Below are 18,709 nucleotides of genomic sequence, written 5' to 3' on the forward strand. Positions count from 1 at the left end.
CACTAGATGGCACTGTTGCAGGTTGTTTCCACCCAGAAGCCCATCTTAGGGTGTATGTGTGAGGGTGTGCATGCATGAATATCTGAGCTGTTTGGGGAGTGTGTGTGTGTGTGTGTGTGTGTGTGTGTGTGATCCCTGGCTTGGGTCTTGCAATGCCCCAGCCCATCCTTTGTGCCTCTGCTTCTCTGGAATTGTTCCTTAAGATAGAAGTTACTGCTTCTGAGACATCTCCTATGAGCCCTGGGAAGTGAGCGCCTGACCCCAGGGAGTTGCTGAGTGACCAGGGCAGGTCCAGCTCTCCTAATAGCCCACCTCTGTGGGAGGCTGGCGAGTTCTCCTGAAATCCAAGCCCAGAGACAGTGCAGACCCCAGCAGGCCCCACACTCTGGGTGGACAGTTTTGGGGGATTTGGATTGGGGGGAAGTTTTCAGGGGCTCGGATGTTTCTAATTCTTGTGGATGGATTTGTAACTTCTGCAAGTTATTTAAAATCATCAAATTATAAAATTAAAATGATACCTTCTGAATCCAACTTTGAGGTGTGTGCTATTGTTGAGGCTTCTTGCTCTGTTTTTACTTTTGATGTTGAAGGTCCTGTTAAAAGACAGAAGAGGGTGGCTGGGATGGTGTTGCTCAGTGGTAATGGTTTGATTTCCAGTCAGGGCATATGCCCTGGTTACAGGTCCGATCCCTAGTAGGGGACATGTAGGAGGCAGCCAATCAATGATTCTCTCTCATTAGTGATGTTTCTATTGCTCTTTCTCTCTCCCTTCCTCTCATAGAAATCAATACAAACATATTTAAAAAAAAGACAGAAAAGGGTGGCCATTAATAATTTTAACCTCACACTTCCCAGTGGGTTCATATTGGACATTTAGGGTCTGAGGTTCTTTCTTGACCCAAGGCTGATCAAGAGAGGGGAGAAATGGGTTGGAGGGGACTGCTGGTATATACTGGATGTTTCCTCTCTCCTCCACTTTTCTAGGACTGCAATGAACCAATGGTTAGGAAAAGTAGCCCCTCTATGGGCTACTTCTCCTCTGGTCACCAGGGAGCCATTTAGGGTTCCAGGATAGATAGCATGATGGGTTGAGCATGCACCTTGTAGCTTTAGAACAACAGAGCCAAGTGGCTCCAAGACCATGTAGATAAATAATGGGGTATGGCTGTCACTGAAGGAAGTGGGTGTTTCTTGTCTTCTTGCTCCCCAAGGGTGTGTAATGGGGGCTGACTGGAAACACAGGAGGCTGCTGTAGTTTTTTGAGAACTTTTGTAAGTTCTTGGTGATGCTGACTTTATGTCTTCTGGAATTTTGTAATTCTCAATCCTTTTGCCTCCCCATCCTCATCTCCCCCTCTTCCTACTCCTAAACATATGTGTGCACACATGTGCATGCACACAGCCTAGGTTCCATGCTTAATAGTGGAGGGGAGCAGGCCCATGAAGAAAAAGGAAAGGCTAACTGCACCATCTGCTTGCAGGAGTGTCAGGCTTTGACCTGGTCTGTGGTGCTTGGACGCCTCTACACATGTGCAAGTCATAGCCTGAGATGGACCAAGAACTTGCCTCTAAAGACCAAGTCATTGCCTCTAAAGACCAAGAACTCTCCAACTGATTCCCCTGTGGCATGGCTCTCACTGTTAGGAAGAATTTCTTAACGTATTTCCCAAAGCCAGTCCTACGCTAGGCCTTCAATGCAGATGGAGAAGTCAGGTCTCGGTTTTGTATGGCTGATCATCAGGTACTTGTAAGACAGTTACACTGTCCCAGAGATGTGTGCCTTCCAGACTTAACACCTCCTTTGCTTCAACAGGTCTTTGTATGGTATAGTCTCCTGGTCTGCCTAACACCACGCTCTTCTCCAACTCCCACCGGTCTGCTTCTAGACCTCACACAGTGTGACAGCTCTTGGAGAGAACAGCTGTGCAGGCTAGAGTAGGATTACTCCCTCTTTATGGAATCTTTTAATTATATTTGGCTATATTAACTTTTCTGGCACTAACATCAGTCATGTCATTGGCTTATTGGGCTTATAGTTGACTAACATCTACAACAAACAGGGCTTCCCTACCTTGCACTTCACCCCGTTGTTTTTGTGGACCTAATAGCAGTGTCTAATATAAATTACCATTATCTTTTATCTAACTAGTTCTGGTCCCACGTTCCTGTTTGTCAAGATCTTTTAGAACCTGATTACATTATTCCCATCACTCAGCAGCTTCAGATCATCTACAAACACAAATTTTCCTCCTACATCTCTACTCAAGTCTATGATAAAATATGTGGGGCTCTCTGCTGGAAACTAGGTTGACTCTGATCCTTATATAGTATCTCCAGTGGTTATTCAACAGTTATCACTGCATCATCTTACATTGGCAGCCACCTGATATTTCTCTATCTTGTCCACAGGAACATCAGGAAGGCTTTGAAAATGAAACACATTGTATAATTTGGGTCTACTGGACTACCACCATTCCCTGAGCTACTGTCAAAAAGTGACCTAAGCCCTAACCAGTTTGGCTCAGTGGATAGAGCTTCAGTCTGTGGACCGAAGGGTCTCAAGGTTCGATTCTGGTCAAGGGCACGTACCTTGGTTGCAGGCTCCTCCCTGGCCCAGGCCCTGGTAGGGGCTCATGCAGGAGGCAACCAATCAATGTGTTTCTTTCATATTGATATTTCCCTGTGTCTTTTCCTCTTTATTCCATTCTCTCTAAAAATCAATGGAAAAATGTCCTTGAGTGAGGACTTAAAAGAAAAAAAAGTGACCTAAAAGCCAGTATTACTTGCTTTGTTCTTACTGATTCCATACTGGCTTCTTGGGTCACTTTGCTCTTAATATTTGCCCCCGATTGGTTACAGACTCATTTCCCCAAATTTTCACAATTCCTTAAAAACCACAAACATGATGAAGCTATTCTCTCTCTGTCTATATTCTGGGGTGCATTTTATCTAGGTCAGGACACAGCAGTGTCTTCTGATCTTTTCACCAAGTTTTGCTTTCTGCTATTTCCTGCCTAATTTTGTTGCACCCTTTTCAATATGGAGAACAGTTTTCTTGACAGTGAAGTCAAAATTAAATAGTAATTGAAGGACACGACTTTGAACCATTCCTCAACATTGCACTAAACAGTGGCCTTATTTTGATCTTCTTTTTGCCCAAATCCTGTTTCAAAAGGGCCTCTTCTTTAGGTGCATCCTGCAGTATTGTTGTTATTATTACTACTACTACTTTTTGGTAATAAAAAATTTATCCTGGGCAATCAGATCTCCTGACATTCTTCTTAAAGTTGGAGCCATTTTTCTACATTTATTGTAGGTGACATTCTCATTTTTTAAATCTCTGCCTGTGATTTTTCAAAATGCGAGTCCACTGAGGGGAACTGTGTGCAAACGCTAGTTTGTACTTTTGGGAGCTTTCCAACTGTCTTCTCCATCTGGCCAGGTGGCGTGAAGTAAATTACTTCCCTGATGGCACTTCCCTTCTTTCTGTTTGTCCCCCTACACATTGTTTTTTAGACCCAGCTCCCTTCCTAGCAAGACTGTGTTTTGGAGTAGGATATACCCTGTAATCACTATATCTGCTCTGAATCAGATAAGGTGTCAACAACAATTTCATAAGTATTTTACAAAGATGTATAGGTGCTCACTCTGTGCCAGGCACTAAGTCTTGAGGATTGTTACCAGCAAGGAGGTACGGCTCTGTGTCAGAGCTTTGGGTATACTTTGTTTCTGACCCTGCTGTGTGCCTGGATAGGTGACACCTAAGGCCATCAATAGCCTTTCTGGTCCTTCTTCAGAACACTCCTCATGTGGGTCGCAAGGTATTTCTGGTACCTTTAGCATTCCTTCTACTCTCTGTAGTAAGGTTTCAAGAATTTACCTGTTTTTCCTCCACATTCTGTTTAAATTGTAATTTCAGTTTCCTTGACAGTGAAGTTAGAATTAACTAGCAATTGAAAGACACGACTAACTTTACAACCTAACTTTTACAGGGCTTTGCCACATAAAATGTTGTTTCTGGCCCACGGGGTTTGAACAATCTCATTAAAAAAAGTTTTAAAAGTAGGAACCTTGCACCCATTATATTAACCCTTACCTTGAAGTGCGTGGTTCTCCAACATCCCTGTACCTGTGAATCCTCTGGGGATCTTGTTAAGGATGCAAGAGGGGATCCTGATAAAAAAGGCTGGGAACGTGCCTCTGTACCAGCTCCCAGCAGTGGGATGCACAGTCTTGGACATTGTGGATCAGCAGTGCCGACACCTGCTGTCATCTCTGCATGCTTCTCTTGGCCCTTGGCCTCAAACTAGCAGCTCACTGATTGCTTCTGTCTTGATTGTCCATGTTTCTCTGACAGGTGGCTGATGGCTTCTGCCATGGGCTGAAAGTGGAGTCTTTTTTGCATCTGCCACACTGGGGAATCCTTCGTGTTCTGTACTCCAGCTGAAGAGGGTTGGCTTTCCTTCTTGGCACGGGCCACACCTTCATCACTCACAGAGCGTTTTCCTTGTGTCACTTTCCCTTCCTCCTCTTGAATGGTTTTGATCTCTTCTACCTTCCCGGAATCCACATTTCCTGGTTTCTACCTTCACACCTCTCTCACTTTCCGTGTAACCAGTCATTTCTCAGAGAAGCCTTTTTGTTACATTTTTGCTCCATTTCATTGGCCAGGTATAATCATGTACCTATTACTGGCAAGTTTTCCCCAGTTATTACCAGTGCTTTCCAGAAAGTTATGTTGTAAACCATAGGCAGAAGGAAAAAGAAAGCCCCTCACATAACTGCAGGAACCTGGGGTGTGCCATTGATCCTATTTAGAGGTCCAATACAGTCCACACCTTTGGTTCAGGCCACCCACATCATAGTATTTGACCAGTAAACATTTATGGTGGTGGCTAGACTTTCACTAAACACAAAATTTATGTTGGCATTAAGGAACTCAGTACTGAAAAGACCATTGTAAAACATGCCCCTACAGACCCAAATTATGTAGAGTGCTTCAAACTTAAGTTAGATATAGGCATGACTAGTTCTGTAAATTAAGCTTAGAAACCAAAAGGATCATGAATGAACCGGTTGAATAAAGCAATAACTTCCAGAGGGCCTCTTTCTGGAGGTGGGTCCGTAGAGGTATGGACAGGACCTGGTGTCCCCTTCCCACACCCCAGCCTTGTCCTGTCTTCTTTCTCCTCTCCCACATTGTTCCAAGCTTAGCATTGGCACTTTACAGGTGATTACCCAGTAAATGACTTTCAGAATCCTGCTTATGAATATTTAGAGAAATGCTCAGATTTTCCCCAGCTGTCATGCTTACTGACTTTGAAATGGTTCCAGTTCTTGGGGCCCCATTGGAACACACATGCTGACAAAGGCCCGACACAACCCTATTTGGCCTATAAAACACTCCTCATCAAGTGCTGCCTGCGCCCCCGACCTCCAGCTGTGTGGGCTGTCCCTTATTTCTCCATACTTCTTATGGGGTTTCTGGCTCCTAATTTCACCTAATCACATTTGAGCTATAAAATTTAGCAGGCACAGAGGGGGGCATGGAGTTGAGGTGATGGGGAAATTTAGCTTATTGCTGCCATGACTACAGATGTGAAACGGATCCATGAATCCATGATGGATCAATCTCACTAAGGCTGGATGTAATTATTAATAATGGTGACAAATGCTGTTGAGCATCCCATCCCAGGATCCTAGAGTGAGAGGCTTTTCTGTTGCTCACTGCAACCTTGCCGAACTTTCTTCTGAGTATCTCCCAGTTGTGGCCACAAGAGTTCACTGGGCTGGCTTGGCTGGTCCTGAGTCAGGGCTGGCTCTGACTGCTCAATGGCACAGGGAGTCTGGGGGACCCCATCACCTTGGGGACCGGTCTGTGATCCGGGAAGGAAATGGTCCCTGAGGGAACCAGGCTCTGTGTTCATGCAGAATAAGAACGGGAAGATGAACGAAGAGACAGGGAAAGCCTGAAGAATGAAACTGCCTCGGTACTTTGCTGATGCTCTTTCTCTGAGGAAGGCCTGGCATGGAGGAAGGTTGTAACAGGACTAGCAGAGGAATTTAACTTCTTACCCAAAATACAACTTCAAGTGGCACAGGAAGCAGTATATATCATCAGCATGAGAGTCCTTAGCTCCGATGTTTCACAGGTTTGGAATGCACTCGTACCCCCACCCCTAACCTCACCCCCAGAGAGCCCTGCTGGGCCAGGCAGCAGGGACTGGGCAGCAGTGCCAGTTCCCTTACCGTGAGTCTCATAGGCGCCCTCTGTCTGCGTGCCCTGGTCTTGCGAGGGCCGAGATCTTCTAACATCCTCATTGAAGGCGATAAAAGTCTTCCTGGCAGAGTGAGGAGACTTGCTGTCAGGTTCAAAGGTGGGAGGAGTGGCGGTGAGGAGGATGTTCGCCTGAGAGACGGCAGCAGCTGGGCTTCTGTCAGAGGGGAGCACAGGGTTCAGTCAACTTCCCAGCAGGGGCCAGGTAGGCACCCATGCACGGTCTGCCGGGAAGTTGGGGTGGTGGTGGCTGCTCTCCAGCCTGCAGACTTCTGCCCATCCCTGATGGGGGACTCACAGGGTAGAAGGGACCAGGTGAGGGCAAATGAGGGTGGGGGCAATGCTGGCTGCTGTCATTCTCATAGGGGAAGTACAGAGTTCAGCAGCCCTTCCTGAGACAGGCCTCCCTGCCTGGGTCAGGGTTCCTGAGGCAGGAGCAGCAGGGAAGGGGCTGCTGGTGAAGAGGCTGAGTGAGAGAGGAGGAGGCTCTTTCCATCCAGGAGACACCACCACAAAGCTGTTCTCTTTCAGCATCTGTGGGCATTCCAGGCGGGTCTTGTGCCACTCCGTGGGTGTGCCTGGGTCTGTGCTGGCCAGTGGGCTGGGGCAGAGTGGCTGTTCCCAGGATGTACCATTGAAAGGGGCCCCCGGGTCACCTGGCAAGATGCTTGGGTCCTAGCCAGGTGACCGCAGGGCTTAAGAATTAGTGGCCACAGTGTCAACTCTTGCCCTGCTCCAGGCCTCAAAACCAGGTCAGGAGTGTCTTCTGGGCTCTGTCCTTCTAGAGCAGTGATGGCGAACCTTTTGAGCTCGGCGTGTCAGCATTTTGAAAAACCCTAACTTAACTCTGGTGCTGTGTCACATATAAAAAATTTTTGATATTTGCAACCATAGTAAAACAAAGACATATTTTTGATATTTATCTTATATATTTAAATGCCATTTAACAAAGAAAAATCAACCAAAAAAATGAGTTCACGCCCTAACTGGTTTGGCTCAGCGGATAGAGCGTCGGCCTGTGGACTGAAAGGTCCCAGGTTCGATTCCAGTCAGGGGCATTTACCCTGGTTGCGGGCATGTACCTTGGTCGTGGGCACACCCCAGTAGGAGGTGTGCAGGAGGCAGCTGGTCGATGTTTCTCTCTCATTGATGTTTCTAACTCTCTCTCTCTCTCCTTTCCTCTCTGTAAAAAATCAATAAAATATATTTTAAAAAAATGAGTTCATGTGTCACCTCTGACACACGTGTCATAGGTTCGCCATCACTGTTCTAGTGGGAGAATGTCTGTCCTGCCTCACTCCCCAGGTGCCCACTGAGAGGCAAGGAGGTCATGCAAACCCTCCTGAAAGGACCTTGAGAGGTCACAGCCACCAACAACAGAGGGACTATACTTAGGCAATGGTGGGCTGCGCTGGTCATCTCCATCTCTGTGTACATTTGCTTAGCACCCTCCCTGCCATGACTGCCCCAGTCTGGGACATTGCAGGGCCTTCTGGGGCACCTGCCAGGGCTCACTGTGGCCTCAGCACCCACCACCTGGGTCAAACACTTGCTCCCTGGCCCATCAGCAATGGGGAGAGTTCAAAGGGGGGCCCACTGACTCCTGGGCCCCAGGGAGGATGGGTGGTTCCAGGCCGCCTTAGAGAGGGGAAGGGCCCTGGCATGTGCTTGGGGACCTTAGGGGGTGGTGGTGGAGTGGGAGAGGGAGCCTTCCTATTTATAAGGGACCCAGGAAACACTTGACTTGAATCTGCTCTCTTTTCCCACTCCCTACCTTAACCAACGTGAGTGTAACGCCTCTTGCCTAAAGGGGTTTGTGGAGGGTTCATTCTCTCAGCAACCTCCTGTGAGGAAAATCCAGGGCCTGTCTGAGCACCCAAGGTTCAGACCTGGACTCTGGGGACCCAAGCCACAGAGCACACGGACAGACCTCTCTGATCGCCATGTGTTCTGCAGGACCCCGGGAACAGAAAACCCACTCAGCTAACCTATGGAGAAAGGACAGGACGGTGGGTGTGCTTGGCATAAAGCTGGCCAGGAACCACGATCCTCATCCTGGGCATGCTAAGTTCCCATGTGGGCTCGTGGGCGCAGAACAGAGAACAACAAAGGGCCTCAGCACTCACTGGCGTGCCCTGCGCGCTGACCACTGTCCTCAGTGGCCCCACGAGTTCATACTCATCTATTCTCACCACAGCCCGTGAGGCCTAAACCCACTGTTACCATATTTCAGATAAGAAAACCGAGGCATAGGGATATTAAGTGGTTGCCCTGCGGCACAGAGCTGGCTGCGTGGAGGAGCTGCGATTCAAACCCAGGCTCTGGAGTTCCCGTTCTCAAGCAGAGCCTTCCCCATGGTCACTGCACTGTCGGGCCCTTCGCTGCCACATTGCTTAATGGCCTGTGAGTGTCAGTAACTGAGGCGATGGGGGGCCTTTGAAAAGCCACTCCCTCTTATACATTGCCCTGGTGGGGTGATCCTGTCAGATCCATGTGTTTGTGCCTCTGGAAGTGTGAAGCATGCAATGGAAGGGCCAGTGGAGAGCAGGAGGGGAGGCCAGCCTTGTCAGGCCGAGGGGTACCCCTGTGTGGAGCCCTGGGCCCTCAAGTTGTAATCTGTTGCTTCCCAATGCCGCAGCGCTGGGATTTTATTCCTGCTTCTCACCGTAACCAACTGGCCTTGTGCTTTCTTTGTATCTAGTGTCAACCCATTTTCCAGTGGAGATAAATAATCATGCTTTGGGAAGGGATTGTAGAGGCCCAGACTCAAGGACCAAGACTGAATCAGAAGTCTTATGTACCTCCCTCCCCTACACCCCCCCCCCCACCCCCGCACAGGTTTCCACAGGGCTGAGCACATTTAAGGCATTTTAATCATTGATCCCATAGGTATGTTATTGACTGTCTACTGTGTGCCAAGCCGTGTGGCAGTTTAATGACTACTCATTGAACGATCATTTAGACTTTGGAAGTATGCCTGAGCAAGGAAGATTGCAACTTCCTTTTGGGCATTCATTCATTTACTCACCACGGGCACTGCCCGTGGGCCCTTTGCTCTTTCTCTCTCCAGCTCAGACTCAGTCCCCCTGCCCTTCCATCTCTGTAGTTCTGGCTACCAGGACTCTGTGAGTGACTGAGTGGCAGAGGGGAGCAGCACTGGGAGGTCCTTTGTGTGTGATTTCCAAGAGCCCTCACCCTGATTGAACCCCTCCTTCCTCAGGGACCTGCTCCCTGCATCCCACTTCTCCTTCCTCCACTCCTCATTTTGGAAAGCTAAGGGCTCTGGAAACATCCCTGAGCATGAATTTTCCACTTTGATTTACCCAAAAAAGAAAACTATTACCTTTCATTAAGATTAGGCTTTCATTAAGATTAGGCGGGGTGTGCGATGGATAAATCACCTGGAGTTCTATTGGGAAAAAGAAGAGAAAGACAATATTGGAAAAAAGGGAACCATCTTTCTTTCTGTTTAAAAATGTGTTGCTAAGTATGTGACGCTGTGGTTGGGGTGGAGGGGCCCCAATTTACAATTTTTATTTTATTTTTACTTTTCGTATTTTATTTTTACTGTCTCTCTAAATGGTTTCCTTTAGAAATTCTGGGGTTGAAATTTTATATTATCAAAGAAAACTCAATAAAGTAATTTTCATGAAATCATGGTTTTGGAAATTCAAGTTTGCTGTGTTAATCTTTTGGGTTATCACAGGGGCTCCCTCTGTGATGGGATGGGGGATAACTGTACAGAAAAGGTGACTGAGGTTCAGAGAATATAAATATTGTAAACATTATTTTTTGACTTTGAAGAACCTGTTTTTCATTTAACCACCTGTTTGCCTTGAATGCTATAACATCAAGAATTTCATGTACAATTGGGATAAAATATGCCACCAATTCTAGTAACACAGCATGGTATAGTGGAAACAGTAAAGAAATGATAATCAGAAAATTTGAACTTGAAACTTACATGTTCAATGCTTATACTTACAGTTTACCCATTTGACAGGACATTATTGAGGAATATTACTTGGTGATTAAAATGATGTCTCCAAAAATTAAGCAACAGAGGCAAATATTGAAGTCACAATGCTAAGTTACAAAAGTAAAATACAAACCTGTATATATAGTATGTTTAAAACAGGAAAAACAAAACCACAAAACCAAGAACCACAACCACTCGATATGCAAAAACTAAGGGTGAGAGGGACAGAATAGAAATCACTGAAATGTAAATCAGTTTTATTTATATTTTGATGTTGGTAGGTTGGGTGATGTTTTTCCACTTTTCAAATTTTCCATTAGAATAAAAAAATAGATTTTATTTCTCTTTATGTCACTGTCTGTTCTAAAATTAAAGCATGCGCACAATTTACTAAAAAGCATAAACAAAGGATGAAAGGAGAAAGGAAAGGAGAGAAGAAAAGGAGGTGATAGGAAGAGAAAGAAGGGAAGGCGTGGGAGCCTGTCCTGGCTCTTCTAATTATTCCCCATGACCTTGGAATGTTCCACTACCTTTCACTAACTCCAGGTTCCTTGTTTGTGAAGTGAGGGGTAACGAATGGCTGGGAGAATGAAAGGAGACAGAGGTTGTGAAATACACTGTATTGGACTGTGCTCCCGACCTTCTTTAGGGCAAGAAAACACAGAAAACGATGCTGTTTGTACAGGAGCAGAGTGGAGGCTGGGGGTAACTGGTTGTGGGGCTCAGCATCTTCCTCCACAACAAATTGTATGGTGTGGGAGAGCTTTCACCGCATCCTCAGATATGACCTTTCATTTAAGTAGCAGTGTTTTTTCTTCACACTGTAGAGAAAGGTATGTTTATACGTAGAGAAACTGAACCTCAGGGAATGTAATGACAAACATGCCAAGGTCAAAGGCCCTACCATGTGCTTCCTCTTCTGACTCTAACCCCACAGCGTTTATTCACATTTTTAAAAAATATATATTTTATTGATTTTTTAGAGAGGAGGGGAGAGGGACAGAGAGTTAGAAACATCGATGAGAGAGAAACATAGATCAGCTGCCTCCTGCACACCCCCTACTGGGGATGTGCCCGCAACCAAGGTACATGCCCTTGACCGGAATCGAACTTGGGACCCTTGAGTCTGCAGGCCGATGCTCTATCCACTGAGCCAAACCAGGGGCAACATTTTACAAAAACTATTTGCAACATTCTGGGGAGATCAGTCATTGATTACTCAGTGGCAATTGATGCTGCATTTATATTCAAGTTGCTCATCTAATTTTGTCTTTCCCCATAAACCATGGGGAAAATCATCGATGTAAAGAAGGGGGGGGCAGTAGTTAGTTTGACACTACCCTGATTTGTCCAGTGCAGTTGGACTCTCTGAAATTTACCTGCCTATAGGTAGTTGGGTGGCAGGCACAGATTCCTCCCACACTCTAGTTCATTTCATCTTTTCTTGTCTTTTTGTTATGTTCATTTCACAAAGTGGGCAAATGTGGCCAGGGGAGGAGTGTAAACGACCCTTCACAAGTCAATGGTAGGGGAGTATAAAATATCTATCTAATAAAAGAGAAACATGGTAATTAGCAGTATGGCCGCTACCCTTCCCATTGGCTAATCAGAGCGATATGCAAATTAACTGCCTGCCAAGATGGCGGCTGGCAGCCATGCACTGAAGCGAACAGGGAGGCTTGTTTGCTCCAGTGACTGCGGACTCCAACGTTCCCCGCCTGACTTGCCAGCCTCTCAGCTGCAACTCTAAGCAACTATGTTGCAAATATAGAAGCTAAACAAAACCCCCAAAACCTGCGTTAGTCAGCCAGGCTTCAGCTAGCCGGACCGCAACATTGTATCAAATACAGAAGGTAAACAAAGGCCAGAAACCTGCTTTCAGCAGCCAGCAGCCGAGGCCACAGAGCTAAAGCTGGCCCAGAATAAAAAAGAAAAAGAAAAAAAGGAGCGGTTGGGAGCTTCAGTCACCCGCCAGCCTGAAAACGGCCCTCAGCCCCTCAACCAGACCGGCCAGGCACCCCAGTGGGGACCCCCACCCTGATCCAGGACACCCTTCAGGGTAAACCAGCCGGCCCCAACCCATGCACCAGGCCTCTATTCTATATAGTAAAAGGGTAATATGCCTCCCAGCACCGGGATAAGAGGAGCAGCGAGGCCTCCCAGCACCGGGATCAGCGTGACAGGGGGCAGCGCCCAAACCCCCTGATCAGCCCTGCTCTGTGGGTGATAGAGAGCAGTGCCCCAACCCCCCCCCCCCCCCAGCCCTGCTCTGTGTGTGACGGGGTAGAGCCATAACCTCTCCATCGTCCCTGCCCTGAGTGTGACAGTGGCGGCGCCTCAACCCCCTGATCGGCCCTGCTCTGTGGGTGATAGAGGGCGGGGCCCCAACTCCCCTATCGGCCCTACTCTGTGAGTGACAGGGGGGAGCTCCCCAACCCCCTGATTGGCCCTGCTCTGTGTGTGACAGGGGGTGATGCCCCAACCTCCCCATCGATCCTGCCTTGAGTGTGACAGGGGGCGGTGCCCCAACCCCCCAATCGGCCCTACCCTGAGTGTGACTAGGGGTGGCATCACAACCTCCTGATCCGCCCTGCTCTGTGCATGACAGGGGGCAGCGCCCCAACTCCCCAATCGGCCTTGCTCTGAGCCCGACCAGGGGCTGCACCTAGGGATTGGGCCTGCCCTCTGCCACCCGGGAGCAGGCCTAAGCCAGCAGGTCGTTATCTCCTGAGGGGTCCCAGACTGCAAGAGGGCACAGCCCGGGCTGAGGGACCCCCCTCCCCCCCGAGTGCACAAATTTTTGTGCACCGGGCCTCTAGTAATAATAATAATAATAATAATAATAAAATAACAAATGGCTTACAATTAAAGAGGCTTTAAATGCTATGTGCTTGGCATAGCTCATAATGTTTTACATAATTTAACTCCTTTCATTCTCACAAACATCCCGTAAGGTAGGTCAATTGTTTTTCCTAATTATAGTTAAGAAAACCAAAACACAGAGAGGTTAAGTGACTTTCCCAAGCTTGTGCAATGAATAAGTGGAAGAGAGTTGGCATTAGAACCTGGACAGTAAAGCCCCCGAGAGAGGAAGAAAACAGCTCCTTGTGACAGGCTTATTAATATCTGTCACCAAATGACAAATAAATGACACTTGTCCTCCTCCCCTCGCACCTGCTCCTTTGGCTAGTTGATCATGGCACTCTTTCCTCCTGAATCCAAGTGGAGACTCAGAATCCTTCTTAACATAGTGCTCCACCATGTTAAACCTCAAGTAACTAATCCATCAGCATGAGGATGGAAGCCCATTTGTCATCTCTAGGGCTCATTTTATGGGCTCTGATTAATTCACAAAGTTGTTTTAAAAATAAATGTGTGTGTGTATACATATGCCTGACTTTATGAAATGAATGAAATTGAACTTGGTTCAATTTGCATTTACTGAACATCTGCTATATGGATCAGGAAGGCACTCTTGTTATGCACTGAGGCTTAAAACAAAGGATAAACAAAGTTATGTCTTAAAGAGGACACTATTCCACATAAATTTTGATGTAAATCCTTTTGAAAAGTTAAGAATCTTCTTGTAAACCTCTTGTACAGAGTTTTCATAGATCAAGACATTCTGCCATGTGCCTTTAAAGGCATTTTGGCATTCCCCTACAGTGTTTTAGGTGCCTCTCTCATTTTTTTTTTTTAGCAAGGCATTTATTTTCATTTTTCTTTCTTTAAGTTGAATTTATTGGGGTGACATTGGTTTGAAAAACCACACAGGTTTCAAGTGTACAACTCAGTAAGACACCATCTGCACCCTGCATCGTGTGCCCATTGCCCAGGCTTTACACACAGTGCGGTGCGTTACAGCATTGTATTTGTTCTTCTCCAGTGAGTATTTATTTACAAAGGTCCAGTGCACGGAGGAGACTTATTAAGAATGCTTGATTCATACTGTGCAAAAGAAAGGGCTTGAATGCTATTTTTCAGTATTAGAACTATACTTACTTGGTACTCGAATAGCAGGGATATTAGGATTCTGAGGAGCTTAATGGTAGAGGCACACAGAAAAAAGGGCTTCCCAGCAATAGAGAAATTATCTCTTCCATGTCCCAACTAAGCATCCATGAGGGTAGTAGGAACCAAGGTTAATACATCTGATTTGATCAAGAGGGACATAAAGGTGAAATGCCTGTTGGCTGCTGAGAACACCCGGTCTTTAGGATATAGGTTGTATATAATCAGATGGAGATTTAAAATTCAAGCTGCTTGAGATGCTTGTAGTTGGTAGCAGAACTGGATCCAGAAAAATAGTTTAGTTCTATTTCTAGGTCAACATTAAGATGCTGCACATGACCTGGATTTTTAAACTTCCCATACCTAGTTGGATATGGCCATGCAGTCATGATATCAAGGGAAGACACCATGTGGGCTATGGGTGAATGCACATCAACCACTTCTAACAAAAGCACGAGGAGACCACTGCCAAATAACAAAACCCAACTTAAGCAAAAGTTGCCAATTGCAGAAACAGCATTGGAGAAATGTCGGCCCTAGTATGAGAGAAATAACTCCAAAGTTAAATACTCACCAGCAGGGTAAGATGATACCTTCCCAGGGCCAGGTAGGCACCCTAAGAAGCATACTAGTGTCTGTTGACTTAGCAACAGGTTGTGGGAATGCATTCTAGGAAATAATTAGAGGTCATTGATAAAATTAGGCTATCAAAGTGCTGTTTAAAAAAGTAGCAAAAAGTCAGAAGCAATGAATAATCAATAATAAAGGATCAATTAAAAATATTATGGTTTGCCCTGATTGGTGTGGCTCATTTGGTTGGAGCATTGTCCCGAAAGATCACGGGTTCGATTCCGGCCAGGCCACATACCCAGGTTGTGGGTTCAATCCCCAGTCAGGGCACATGCAGGGAAACAGATTGATGTTTCACTCTCATATTGATATTTCTCTTTCTCTCCCTCTCCCTTCTTCTCTCTCTAAAGATCAAGAAAAGATTTTTTAAAAAGTATGGTTTGTATTATACAGTTGTATTATATAATACAATGCAATGAGGCAATTACAACAATTTTTAGATAATAAATGAAATGATATTCATATAAGTATGTAATATTTATTTATAATTATAAGTATATTAAAAATGTACCTTAAAAGGCAAATTACAAACACTATATAAAGTCTGGGGAGGATATAACCAAAGTGTGAAAGAAATGATCATCTCTGGATGGTAGAGATCTTTGCTATTTTTTGCTTATATATAATTTCTCAAACATCCACAATGAACATGTATTACTTGAGCAAAAAGGAAAAAAAAAAGGTAAAAATCATGGGTTCTTTTTTTTTTTTTTATGAACAGGTGCTTTACATTCATCAAGTCTCCCTGCCTGCTCTGTTGACATGGTGCTTCGGGGCATGGCTAGTGAAGCTGTGAATAGAACTTAGTAATGAGTCTTCCTACCTGTTCATTCCATGGGTAGGTTGATAATTTGAACTTTGGCTAGATTTCAAATTTCTTCTTTTTTTCCTGAGCACTTTGGGAGACCCTCCTCCAGATACTCACCCTTTTCTAGAAAGCCTTCTTCATACAAATAATTTTTTTCCTTCTGTAGATGCTTTTTCCCCTTCAGAGACTCCTGTTCATTCAGATCCTTCTTTCCTTTCCGATGCTTTTCCTTCTCCAGATAGTCATCTTCCTGTGGATACTTTTCCTCCTCCAGATACTCATTCTTCTCCAGATACTCATTCTCTTCCAGATACTCATTTTCTTCAAGAAATGGAGAGTCTCCCTTTGAACTCTTCTCCTCTCCCTTGGTATACTCTTCCTCTGAAGAGAAGATCTGTGTGGGTTGTTGGAAAGTGGTGGGAAGGAGAGGTGATGACTCTCCTGATGACTGACTACTTTTAGTAGACATGCTGGGAGGCAGTAAGCAGATGAAACCCTTCAGCAGCAGGTAAAGTCACTTCATCCTGGTAACCAACAAAGGAATAAAAGTTCATTAGTTAGTAATTGACTCCTGCATGTGATTAAAATACTCATTTCAGTCAGTATTCTTGGGTGACCCTTTGAGTATGTAGATCAATACATGACCCATGAAAAGGCACAAAAGGAGGAAACAGGAGATTTACCCTCAAGAACATAGTGAAGAGAGTACACCTGAAGGCAACACCTTCGAAATTATGGCACAATGTGAAGGAAATAAAAAGGGCTGGAAAATGAAGACATGATCAGTGGTGCTATTATTAGAGAAAACTTTTACTTATAAAAAAAATATTTATTGCTACAGTAAGCAATACAGAAACTGTCTTCCAGGAGATTGAAATCCAGGGAGAAAAACAGTCATGCAAACAGATTTCTATATAAAAAGTGATGAACACAATGGAAGAGGTACAGACAGGATGGTATAGATGTCCTGTTTGGTCCTTGGTTAGCGAAGGCCTCTGCAGGTGGAGGTCTGTGCAGCACGTAATCACGGCTGCCACACCCACGGCCACCTCTGCTGGAAGGACCACCAGCATGTTACTAATGTTTGAATCCCCAGCTTCAACGCAACTGTGAGCACCTTGGCTCCCAAGGAAGTCTTCCATGCTCCGTGCTATGCTCCATCTGTTTCATTTTTCATTTTCATCCAAGTTATTATTTGCTATATTATTTATTTGCATGTCTGTCTTCCCAACAGAGTGTGAACTTCTTGAGGGCAGAAAGGATTGAGTCTTGTTTAAAAGTATTTTTCGAATCCTTTCACTCTTCTCTATCTCCACTGTGAGTATCCACAGTGAACTATGTCATTTCTAGTCTGGATTGCTACAGTGCACTCTTCAATGGCCTTCCTGCCACCATTGCTGCCACCCTGCTAGTGTTCTTGTGGAAATATAAATCAAATCATGATATGCATTGCTTAAAAATATTCCAGTGGCTTTCCTGTGCACTTAGAGTAAAATGTAAACACCATTCCACACCTTCCAGGACCTGGCGAAATCTGCTGCCTGCCAGTTTCCCTGGCTTTTCTTGCCATTCCTTCCCTATTCTCTTACCCTGTTATTCTCTCCTATAACACCACTATTTCTTTTTTAAAAATTGATTTTAGAAAGAGAGTAAGGGAAAGGAGAGAGAGAAGGAAACATCGATGTGAAAGCATAACATTGATTGGGTGCGCCTCTCCCCCTACTGTGGATGGAGCCCACAACCCTGGCATGTGCCCTGACCCAGAATCAAACTGGTGACCTCTCGGTGCATAGGATGTTGCTCAACCATTTAAGCCACTCCTTCCAGGGCCTACTGTTTCTCATTATGTGTCTGTGTGTACTTGTTCAATCTTTCTTTTCCACTAGCCTGAGTGTCAATGACAGTGACCTTATGTGACCCATTTCCCACTCTATCACCAATGGTTAGCTTAGTGTCTGATGCAGAATAGATATCCAATAAGTACATGATCAGTGACTGAATGAAAGGCCAAGATGAATGACTCTAAAGCATTGCACTCCAAAGTTTTAAATATCATAATACTTATTCTGCACAATAGGATAAGTTGAAGAGGCTGCTCATTGTGGAGGCCACCTTCCCAGAATCCTTCTGTTTGCTCTGAGGACTTAAGAAATCTTAGCCTAACTTTTTCTGGATCTCTGATTGGAAACTCTGTTCTAGAGACCCAGGCAGATAAAGTAATTAGGATCATTTTCTAGCATATATGCAACATGATGCTCGAGATGAGAGAAGTGATGTGTGAAGACATTCATAATGGACCAATTGCTTATTTTGTCCACCTACAGCAGAGGTCCTCAAACTTTTTAAACAGGGGGCCAGTTCACTGTCCCTCAGACCGTTGGAGGGCCGGACTATAGTTTAAAAAAAAACTATGAACAAATTCCTATGCACACTGCACATATCTTATTTTGAAGTAAAAAAACAAAACGGGAACAAATACAATATTTGTATTTGCATGTGGCCCGCAGGCCGTAGTTTGAGGACCCCTGACCTACAGGGTTGCTAGAGCCCCTGGACTCTTGGATTTTAATAGGATTAGCCTGGGGCAGTGTGGTGAACATAGGGGTGTGCTGCCCAGAACTCTTTTCCAAGAAGGACTAGGGAATGTGGCCAACAGACGGCCACACCCACCAGCTTTGCTAGGATCTGCTTCAGCTGCAGAAGTCATGCCCTTCTCAGGGCAGTCTGTATCTAAGACTAAGCAAGGTGAGGGTATAAAAATCCAGCTGAGCCATTTTGGCTCAGTGGTTAGAGTATCGGCCTGTGGAATAAAGGGTACTGGGTTCAATTCTGGTCAAGGGCATGTACTTCGGTTGCAGATTCCTCCCTGGCCCAGACCCTGATCAGGGTACGTGTGGGAGGCAACCAATCAATGTGTTTCTCTCACATTCTTTCTGTCTTCTCCTCTCTCTTCCACTCTCCCTAAAAATCAATGGAAAAAATATCCTCAGGCGAGGATTAACAAA

The 18,709-nt window shown here is 45.4% G+C and overlaps 1 protein-coding gene across 1 annotated transcript in view; it reads right to left on the reverse strand.

Moving 5' to 3' along the window:
• Positions 1–16,173, reverse strand: part of ERICH6B (glutamate rich 6B) — a 65,184-nt gene extending 49,011 nt beyond the window's left edge. Inside the window, exons 1-3 of the mRNA XM_023749098.1 lie at positions 15,822–16,173; positions 13,698–13,746; positions 6,249–6,433 (exon numbers count right to left, since the gene is read on the reverse strand). Of these exons, the coding sequence (XP_023604866.1) occupies positions 6,249–6,433; positions 13,698–13,746; positions 15,822–16,173 (586 nt within the window). The remainder of the gene's footprint in view (positions 1–6,248; positions 6,434–13,697; positions 13,747–15,821) is intronic.
• Between the last annotated feature and the right edge of the window lie 2,536 nt (positions 16,174–18,709).

This window comes from Myotis lucifugus, unplaced genomic scaffold, assembly GCF_000147115.1.
Source record: "Myotis lucifugus unplaced genomic scaffold, Myoluc2.0 scaffold_7, whole genome shotgun sequence".
Taxonomy (NCBI): Eukaryota; Metazoa; Chordata; class Mammalia; order Chiroptera; family Vespertilionidae; genus Myotis; species Myotis lucifugus.